The sequence below is a fragment of the Montipora foliosa genome, chromosome 5 (assembly GCF_036669935.1).
Source record: "Montipora foliosa isolate CH-2021 chromosome 5, ASM3666993v2, whole genome shotgun sequence".
Taxonomy (NCBI): Eukaryota; Metazoa; Cnidaria; class Anthozoa; order Scleractinia; family Acroporidae; genus Montipora; species Montipora foliosa.
Genome location: NC_090873.1, coordinates 39,634,715 through 39,644,714, shown reverse-complemented (window position 1 = coordinate 39,644,714; position 10,000 = coordinate 39,634,715). Strand labels below are relative to the sequence as shown.

The following is a 10,000-nucleotide window of genomic DNA, read 5'->3' as shown; positions in this document are numbered from 1 at the left end:
GCGATTACGATAAAGGTCACCACTGCAATATGTTGCAAAGCGATCATCACAGAAGGGTAAAATTGGAGAACTACAACGGTCAGGCCCATAGCAGCGAAATATAAAAAGTTCAAGAATAGGTACTGTATAAGTTTGAGTTCTCTTTTCGTTTCCTGGAGTCTTGTCGATTGGTATTCTTGGTTATCAGCTTTTGTTCGTTCAAGCGTCGATTGTCCTTTCAGCCGCATTTTTTCACCGCAAATAGCACTGAGAAAGACCAGGGCCCGGTTGTTCGAAAGCCGATTAACTTAATCCAGTATTAGCGTGAACTTTTGTTTCATGTTTTGGTGAAACTTTCTTTTGCTTATTTTTGTTTTCGAGTATTGACTTCTTCTAAAGTAAAGTTTTGCAAAATATCAGCGTTGAACAGCATTTAGGAGTAGAGAAATAAAGTCCTCGGTTAATTTTTAATCTGGGATTAGCGTTAATCGGCTTTTGAACAACCGGGCCCAGAGCGCTAACCGAAGCATCCATGATCCAGAAATTGTGAAGGAACATTTGGAGAGAAAAGATTTCCAATTCACCTCTATAGCTCGTATTAAAAGTTTGACGGAACTTTCCTTGATTTGAAACGATCTTTTGACAGAAATATAACCACCTGTTGTGACGTCACAACATGAAAAACTGTGATCGCAACGTGAAAGTGTTAAATAAGTTATTAGTGGCAAGGAGGTCTTTTGTTGAGATTAACTGGTAGATTACCTGCAGGTTCAGAAATTAAGGAAGGCAAGTGACGCGATATATATTATAGCATATTGTTTTTTTTAAACTGACATTTCAAGTCTTTCAGGTAACATCAGTGGTGGAACGAACCTTCGTGAAAAGAGTAAATACATGATTGAACGCCTCTAGCGTATATTCCTTTCATGCGACAAGCTAATATACGGAGCCGTGTTTTGCGTCTAACCAGCGAAAGCAAAATAGACGTTATTACACTTGCAAGTCGTCTAAGTGGCCTCTTCAGTCTTCAGGTGTATGAGACTTGTAAGAGACGAAACAGCCAATAGGTTTAGGTGAGGAACTTTTTTCAGTCAAGAAGTGCAAGTCAGTGATGGGTTCCTCTGTATCATATACACACCAACATACACCTTTGTTATGTTTCCGCGGGGCAACGCATCTACGACTACAACATTCTGCTTTTACAGAGGAGCTCGACGACCTGCAACATTCCGTGTACATGCATGATGTTTTTGGAGTAGTTAATGCTGGCTTGGTATGACACTACATATTTCTAACTATCGCACTACAACTGGTACTCCACGAAAGAAAAGGTCAAAATCCTTGGCAAAGTCTATTTAAAGTCTATTTTAAGAAAAAGGTGCCAAAGTTTAAGTTCGCTTCAATTGGCTTAAACTCAAGCTTTCACGGTGGGCTTTCACGGTGGTTTGACAAACAGCGAATGTAATGTTTGTATGGACTTTATGAGATGGCAAGCCATAATTAAAGAAAAGAGTAGAGAGACAACGGAAGCAATGTTACAAAAATACTATCCAGCATTTGCAAAAGACAGTTTTATTGTGAAATATCACCACACATTTAATAATGTGCATAAGGTCCTGGGGCCAGTTTCTCGAAAGACCTGATAAATGTTTGGCTCCGTAAAGCCACCTGGGAAACTGCCACTCGCTTGCCAAGTTCGGTTTAAAACCGATTGACATTAATTAACCCTTTCACTGCCACAAATGCCCATTGACACTCTCAGATTTTACTCTGTCTAATACCAGACGATTTTACTTTTTAATGGAGAAGCCCTCGGCGGTGAAAGGATTAACCTTAATCCGCAGTTAATATTAACCCTTTGTCTCCCAGAAATGATCAGCATGTAAATTCTCCTCAGAATTTCAATGAATTTTCAGTCCAACAGATATTGAGAAGGAGGTGTGATCTTGATATGACACCAAATTCTCATGAAAGAAATGATATATGAAATGAATCACATATTAAACTGGTCCATTTCAAATATTGTTTCGTTCGTTGGTTCATTCATCACGAGAACATTTGAACCCACAAATGAACAGCTCCCAGCATCAGTGACTTAATAGCTCAATTGGTTAGAGCGTTGCATCGGCATCGAGAGATCACGGGTTCAAAACTCGTTGAGGTCCTGAATTTTTCAGGCTTCTCAACGTAGTTGGTAAAATTGCGTTCTCAACTGCGAGGATCACAGCTTCTCTTGAAAGAAATCTATGGTACTAGTTAGGAGAATGCTCGTTTTGGTCTGGGGAAAAAAAGGGTTAAATACCAACCAAGGGTTGAATTTTGCCCGTCGGAAAAACCTTAAGATTGTAATTTTGTGCTAAAGGAAAGCAAAAGTCAAAGTCAACATTTTGATCAGAAAACTAAAAGTAAATACCCTACAAGCAGTTGGTTTACCCTAAGCTTCTCTAGTTTCTTTGAGTGAGCCGCCGTTCGGCGCCAAGGACGAATAAATTAAATTTGAACCGGTAAAACGAGTTAGTAAACTTGGTTTTTTTCCACTTGCGCATGCGTTCAGCTACGTAACTGCTGCGTTTGGGTGAGCCTGCTATTTAGTGAAATAGGACGCAGTAATGTCGAAGCGACGTCGAAGTGATGTTAAATGCATCACGTGGAGCGTGACGTACTTTGCACATGTTCAATGAAAAAGCTAACGGTTGCTAGCTGTGGTTTCTCTCTCGGGAAGAATATAGGAGAAACCAAATGCCCGCAGTGTAAAAAGCAAAATGATTGTTAAAATTGCTGACTCAAAGCCTCTCCAGTCTTAAGATACAATGCTAATTGTGACAACCGAAAAGTTTCGGAACTTTCGAGAAACCGGCCTCGAGAACTCACCAATCGGGTGAATCAAGTTCTCTCGATCCAGGAAACTCCTGAAATGTTGTCAGCGTTCAGATACCCTTAGACTTACGAAACTTTAAGAGTTCAATTTCCTTACAAGTGGAAGGACTGGTTTCTAGTTTACTTTTGGTTACGTCATGTTGCACACTTTCGTTATATTAAAATTTAGTCGTAAACAAAAGGCATCATCTCGAGGCTCCGGGGAACAAATATAAGGATTTGTATTAGTTTTTTTCCCCAGAGTCTCAAGATGGTGCTTTTTGTTTAGGACTGAATTTTAATATATCGAAAGTGGGCTATTACCAAGAAGAGCTTCAGATCAGACGCTGTCAGCTTTCTTAGGGTGACAAAATTGATTTTCAGTTTTATAATTGACTAATCAGAGTAAAGCCGCTGTTACACGTTGAAACTTTTAGCTGAGACTTGTGTGCAACGGCGTTGCGAGACAAGTTCCACACGAAAAGTAGAACCGCTTTCTACTTCTGCAACGGTCGCAACGATCGCAGTGATGACAAACACAAGAGTTTCACTGTGTAACACCACTTTGTGAAACTGGTCTCGCACGCTCTTGTCACGCTACGCTGCGTAAGCCAATCAGAAACCGGCTGAGGCCATGTAAACAACATTTCGAGACCAGTTTCAACGGGTGCTTTCCATTATGCCAAACCGACCGGTCAGAGATAAGTGGGAATACCGAAGGAAAATGGAACGACATTTTCCGATTAAACCGGGCCAACCAATAGGAATGGCTCTTGCCACTTTTTATTCCTTTTCCGAATTCCCTAATTAGGGCAAAGAACCGGTTTGTCAAAAATGGAAAGGCGAATTTCGGTCGGAATATTCCAACCGAAATAAGTGGACCACCTCCAGAGGTGATCCCGAATATTCCGGTCGGAAGAAACCGAAACGGACCTTTCCATTTCACCCAACGTTTCCGAACGATTTTCGATCTTTCATGTTACACGGTGCAACACCCACTGACACTTTTTGCAGGGCAGTTGCACATGAGTTTCAGCTAAAAAGTTTCAACGTGTAACAGCGGCTTAATGCACGTTTTGAGGAACACGAATTTTTTTTTCTGTGTCAGCAAAAATAACGAATCGAAAGCAAGTCTAGAGGAATATTTGAATAAGCCCTCTGTGATTCACATATTTTCCAAAGTTGCATGACGTTTGTGTCGGGTATGATTTTGCTCTCTGGGAATCAAAACTGATTATATTGAATGAAAATCCTGCCAGCCGTTTTGTGCTCACGAGATTGACAACAGCTCTTACTGATGCTATTCTTTACAGGAAGGGTTTTTTTGAGGGATAATGGAACACGGACAATTTGTGCACTTTTGGAAGTGCAATCGGGGAAAAAAGGAGCACTATTGCGAGATAACTTTTAAAGGAAACGAAAAACCCTTCTAATCCTCCACCAGCTCCAAGATCCTTCCTTATTTCATCGGCCAAATAGGGCCCCCAGACTCTACACTTCCCGAGTCGAACTAGTAGCGTCATCCGAGGGATTAGAAGATTATGAGCTTAAGTGAAAAAAAAAGGGAATGAAATACTCACGTTATTGCACAATCCATCTTTTTTACGTGCTTACGAATTTATAATCGCAAGTAACAGATTAAACGAGGAAATATGTTAAATGTTACTTAGAAATGGTTTAGTTAAGCTATCATCGTCTGACCATGCGGTTCTGGATACGTATACATGTAAATGTTCAACTGACCTTCCTTTAGACAATAAAAACATTTTTTTTAGTGTTATTAGGAACATCGACTCTGAAATATCAATAAATGTATAAACGTCAAGCCTCTCTTATTAACCTGATACAGAGGCAAAATTTTATTTTAAGAAGTTCAGGTCTAAACGCGTAATATCGTTTGGCATGCATGCTTCACGAGAACGACAGCATAAGATTCTGAATAAGACCTTGCAGCAAAACTTTAGTGTAAAACAAAACTTAACTAGCATAAATTAAATCCCCTGACCTCAGTTCTTAGTCGTATGTTTTGATTTCTTTTATCTTACACGTATTTGGTTGAAGGAAAGAAAATCATGAACTCTTTATTGAGAGAATCATACATGCATCAAGCCGAAATCATCTCAAAGATTTCCATCTTTATTTAAGGGCTTTTCTCTTTGAAAAAAGCAAATAACCCCTCAACAGACGAGATATCTAGCACTAGCCGGAGGTATTTACTTTACATTATGGGGTATTTAGTTGACCCTGGTGCAAAGCTGTTGCCATGTACTTTTCAGTGTCCTCATGAACTAAAAAGTACTGGGTTTTCTATTTTCCTACATAGTCATATCCACAATGATTTTGGCCAACATACATGGTATTTTAACATTCCGTTTCAAAGTTTACAAAAGCCTTATTTTATTTATTAATTTTTATTTTATTTTTAGTGATGCCCTTTTCTCGTTCTTAGAGCTAAACGCGCCGACTTTCAGTCACCCAATTCAGAAGCGCTCAAAATATATATTGTTTCAACTCGTATGTTATCGGTTCTTACTGGCGCAAAAAACTACATGTTTTGCATAAAAAGAAACAGGTTAAGCATCAATTATGTTTCATGATATTTTCGTTTTGTTCTTTTATTTTCTTTTATTATTACTGTTTGAGTGAGTGTGCCCTTTCTGTTTTACATGTCGCCCTTTGGCAAAACTTAGAATTGACAACTAAGTGTCAAGCTAAATGCGATTTTACCAGAGAAAAATAAAGACAGCCAACAGGAAAATGTATATTTCCACTTGTTATTGGATACGCCAAATTCTGAACCTAAGTTAAAAAATAAAGTTTAGCATTTCATAGAAAAAGCAATATATCAAAGTGGTGCTCATTCGAGGAGGTGGACACCATGGACCGCATTACAGGGAGTTTCCTGTTTTGGCTGAGCGTTTGCTTCTTGATAATTCATAGCGTCCAAGGTAACTATGATTTCCTTATTTTAACCAGCCCGGTGAAATAGAGCAGTTGGCTTATTTGGTAACTCTTTTTGGTGGAAGATACATGAAATTCATGTTACGGTATATTGAAACAGGTATGTGTTACGATTTTCCGAGAAAATGATCATTAAACTTTCGGGAACAACTTCAGCAGTTCAGGTCCCTTCCAAAACGAAATTATTTTTTCAATTTTTTTAGCTAATTCTGTGCAACGTCTATGAATGGAAGGGAAATTACAGTTTAAAGTTGACTGTAGAGCTTGCTGGGGATAATCTAACCCTGTAAAACACTTTGCACGAATGCTAAAAACACTTTAACACCACGTAGTCAAATGAGAACTTTGATGTTCGTAATTTGGAAACTCAAAAACACGCATTCTGTAATTTTTGCTCAATTTAAGGTCTGTGACTTGCTGTTTTGTATATCTATATTTATGGTAGTTCTTTTAGGATATCGTGGTTGCAAGTTGCATCACGAAAATCCCCATACACTTTAAAAAATATAACTTCCTTAGTTGCAAAATTGTTTCTCTCTATTTTTTTTATATTATTGGGCAATGTCGTTCTTCAACGATGGCAACTCCCGCTGCTTAGCGAACTTAGGTTTGAGAGAAGGATCGTGCTTTTTTAAAGTTGTGCTCTCAGTTTACAGGACTTTATTAATATGAAATTATGAATTAACCAGCACTTCGCAAATGTCATGAAAGGATATATTCCTTCCGCTGAACACAAATTCATGAGTTTTAGACAGCCACGCCCCTTTTCACAAACAGCAGGCCTTGAGTTTCTTAGAAAACACCAATTGATAGTTATAACTAGGCATAATTCTGTCAATCAGTTCGAAAGCTGTTAGGAATTCGCCTCGACAATTTCTTTAGCATCTTCTTATGTCTTCGTTTTAAAATCGCTGTTTTGCCGTCGTCTTCCATATACGACCTACACTTGACATGCATGCACAGCTGTCTTCTAAGTGGACCGGACTTCATGGACATAAAATATTGAATTAACACACTTGGCAAATGTCATGGAAGGACATATTCCCTCCGCAGAACACAAATTCATTGCGTTTCAGACAGACACACCCCTTTTCACAAACAGCGCTAGCACGCCTTGAGTTTCTTAGTGTTGTTCGGTGTTCGAAAGCTGTTAGGGTCAATTCATTTGCTAGCCAGTTGGATGTTTCAATTAAATAGTATCCAAATCCATATCAGACTCGTTATATACTCTCATTTAGCTTGTCTTTAAATTCTACGTTCATAATGTAATTTGCCTCGACAAGTTCTCTTAAGTACTATTGTTGTTAAATAGGGTGGGGTTGGAAAGCGTATATGATTGTCAGCTCGAGCATTGGCCAGTCGTAGTTGTTATGCCCATGTGATGAAGATGAGAGGGATTTCATTAATGCATAAAGAAAACATTTTCTAAGTTTGCCTTACGGCATTCCGCGAATTTCCGTGATCCACCAGATTGGCAACGAACCAGAAGTTCTTTAGCACCTTCTTATGTGTTCGTCTTGAAATCGCTGTTTTGCTGGCGTCTTCCAAATACGACCTACAATTGACACTCATGGGCTAACATAAATTAATGCACAGTTGTCTTCTAAGTTTACCAGATTTCATGGACATAAAATATTGAATTAACACACTTGGCAGATGTCATAGAAGGACATATTCCCTCCGCAGAACACAAATTCATTGGGTTTCAGACAGACACACCCCTTTTCGCAAACAGCACAACTTGAGTTTCTTAGAAAACACCAAATGACAGTTAGAACTAAGAATAATTCTGTCAAATAGAAAAAAAAAAGAGAAAATGGTGTCCGAAAGCTGTTAGGGTCAATTAATTTGCTTGCCAGTAGGATTTTTCAATTAAATAGTATTATACCCACACTTAGCTTGCCTTTAAATTCTACGTTCATAATGTAATTTGCCTCGACAAGTTCTCTGAAGTACTATTGTTGTTAAATAGGGTGGGGTTGGAAAGCGCATGATTGTCAGCTCGAGCATTGGCCAGTTGTTGTTGTTATCTCCATGTGATGAAGATGACAGGGATTCCATTAATGCACAAAGAAAACATTTTTTTAAGTTTGCCTTAACGGCATTCCGCGAATTTCCGTGATCCACCCGGATTGGCAACGAACCAGACGTTCTTTAGCACTTTCTTATGTGTTCGTCTTGAAATCGCTGTTTTGCTGGCGTCTTCCAAATACGACCTACAATTGACACTCATGGGCTAACATAAATTAATGCACAGTTGTCTTCTAAGTTTACCAGATTTCATGGACATAAAATATTGAATTAACACACTTGGCAGATGTCATAGAAGGACATATTCCCTCCGCAGAACACAAATTCATTGGGTTTCAGACAGTCACACCCCTTTTCACAAACAGCACAACTTGAGTTTCATAGAAAACACCAATTGATAGTTATAACTAAGCATAAATCTGTCAAAATGGAAAAAAATGTGTTCGAAAGCTGCTAGGATCAATTAATTTGCTAGCCAGAAGGATCTTTCAATTAAATAGTATCCAAATCGCTTTTTTCGTCTGGACCGCCTGGATTCTTCAGGTGTTTATCAGACACAGTTGCTTCCATTATCCAGATAAGTGTGGGGATCACTTCTTCCTTGCGTCCAAAACAAAGTCTAGTGAGGTAAAGTGGGGAATTGATTGGAGAGTTGGCAATTCCTTTTTCGTTTGTATCTTAAGATGTATGTTTTTTTTAATTTATTAATGCGAAGACGAGTCTTCCTTTCATTTTGCTTCTTCTTCGTGTTCGTCTTTGCCCTCTTTTAGGAGATAAAGGGGCCGGTCAATGGATCACTTGTTTCCATGAAACGAAATTACTTGATTTGGCATAAGGCATTGATTTCATTCCTACCCTGTAAAACCATTCTCCGACCTTTTCTTTCAGCTTTATTCCAACACCTAATCAGCATTACTGGCGAAACATCAAAAGACCTTTTAAACCTCATCATACATTTCCCCGCTTTGTCTCTAACTTCTTTCAGTGCTATATATCACTGTTGGGATTGGCTGTCTTTCAAATCGTTAATCTACCAAATCTCCATTTTGACCCTTCATTGTTTGCAAGGACAAAACTCGCACGTACTGCAGACTTTTCTGGTGACTTAACACATTGACTTCAGCTTTGACATAGTTTCTTGGTAATTTTATTTTTTTACTTTTGTTTCTTTCCACCTAATTCTTCCAATTTTTCTTGAACGATTGATCATACCTGAGGCAGAGAGAGTTAAAAAAATTGTAAAGCTAAAGGAACACGAATATTACTCACATTTGGCTTATGCGACTCGTACCACAATTACACATTTACAAGTCATATCACAAGAAATTGATTTACAAATTAGTTAAATAAATTTCGGTTGACAGGTATCAGTGACACCATACGTATGAACTATATGGTTTTACTTTACCACTTACTATAATTAATACTTGCTACCTATATTAATACCTACTTAGCCTGACAATGTTAATAATACAGCTTTCTACTTTAGTTAACAAATGATTTTATATCCTCAAACCTATTCCATTAAAAATGTGTTTTTCTGTGTCATATTCATTTTTCAAAATCTCCTAAAGTGGCTTAAGGAAGGTTTGAAGCGTTACATGGACAAGTCCACAAATGTGATTTTCCTAGAATTACTATGTAATTAATTAGATTCAACTCATCCTTTAACCCTTTCAGCCCCATGGGGTTCCCCATTGACGAGTAAAATCGTCTGGCGGTAGACAGAGTAAAATCTATAAGTGGCACTATTGGGAGTTAAAGGGTTAAATAATGGGGCATAGTTTTTGAGTGAATCTAGTGGTAAACAGGTCTCCTTTGCTTTCCAGATTTTTAATATTTACAATCCATGATACTATACCCCTTTAAGACAGAGTGTTGAAAAAATCTATACAAGTATTTCCAAGAAGAGAGATGAGAATTGTCGGCCCCGTTTCATGAGCTCTTGGTTATGATGATGGTGTTGCCTTCGTTCTTTAGGGACCGAGAATGGAAAAATTTTTATGCAGCTGGCAGGCAACGACAATTATCAGTGCCAGTACGTGTATTTCAGTCGACGTTTCCCATCCTTTTATCTTCCTGTCCGCGTGTTTACGTCAGTTAATCACGGAAACGATTCCGCTCATGTCCACAATTCCATTCTTGTATGGGTCGAAGACGTTTCCGTAATCCG

General features: G+C 38.5%; 1 protein-coding gene and 2 pseudogenes across 3 annotated transcripts in view; 2 read left to right on the top strand and 1 right to left on the bottom strand.

Annotated features, from left to right (window-relative positions):
- LOC138002712 (uncharacterized) overlaps positions 1-907 on the bottom strand; it is a 1,563-nt pseudogene extending 656 nt beyond the window's left edge.
- The window catches only part of LOC138004094 (uncharacterized), a 50,479-nt gene that overhangs the window by 14 nt on the left and 40,465 nt on the right, over positions 1-10,000 (top strand). The window contains exons 1-3 of one of the 3 annotated variants that reach the window (XM_068850500.1): positions 1-119; positions 830-1,052; positions 9,808-10,000. The exon at positions 1-119 is cut by the window's left edge and continues 14 nt beyond it; the exon at positions 9,808-10,000 is cut by the window's right edge and continues 160 nt beyond it. In XM_068850500.1, the coding sequence (XP_068706601.1) occupies positions 9,831-10,000 (170 nt within the window). In that variant the 5' untranslated portion in view covers positions 1-119; positions 830-1,052; positions 9,808-9,830. Of the gene's footprint in view, positions 120-144; positions 1,053-5,029; positions 5,784-9,807 lie in introns of those variants that run through there. The other 2 variants (XM_068850499.1, XM_068850498.1) reach the window with 2 other exon arrangements.
- On the top strand, positions 1,051-3,025 carry LOC138002711 (uncharacterized; annotated as a pseudogene).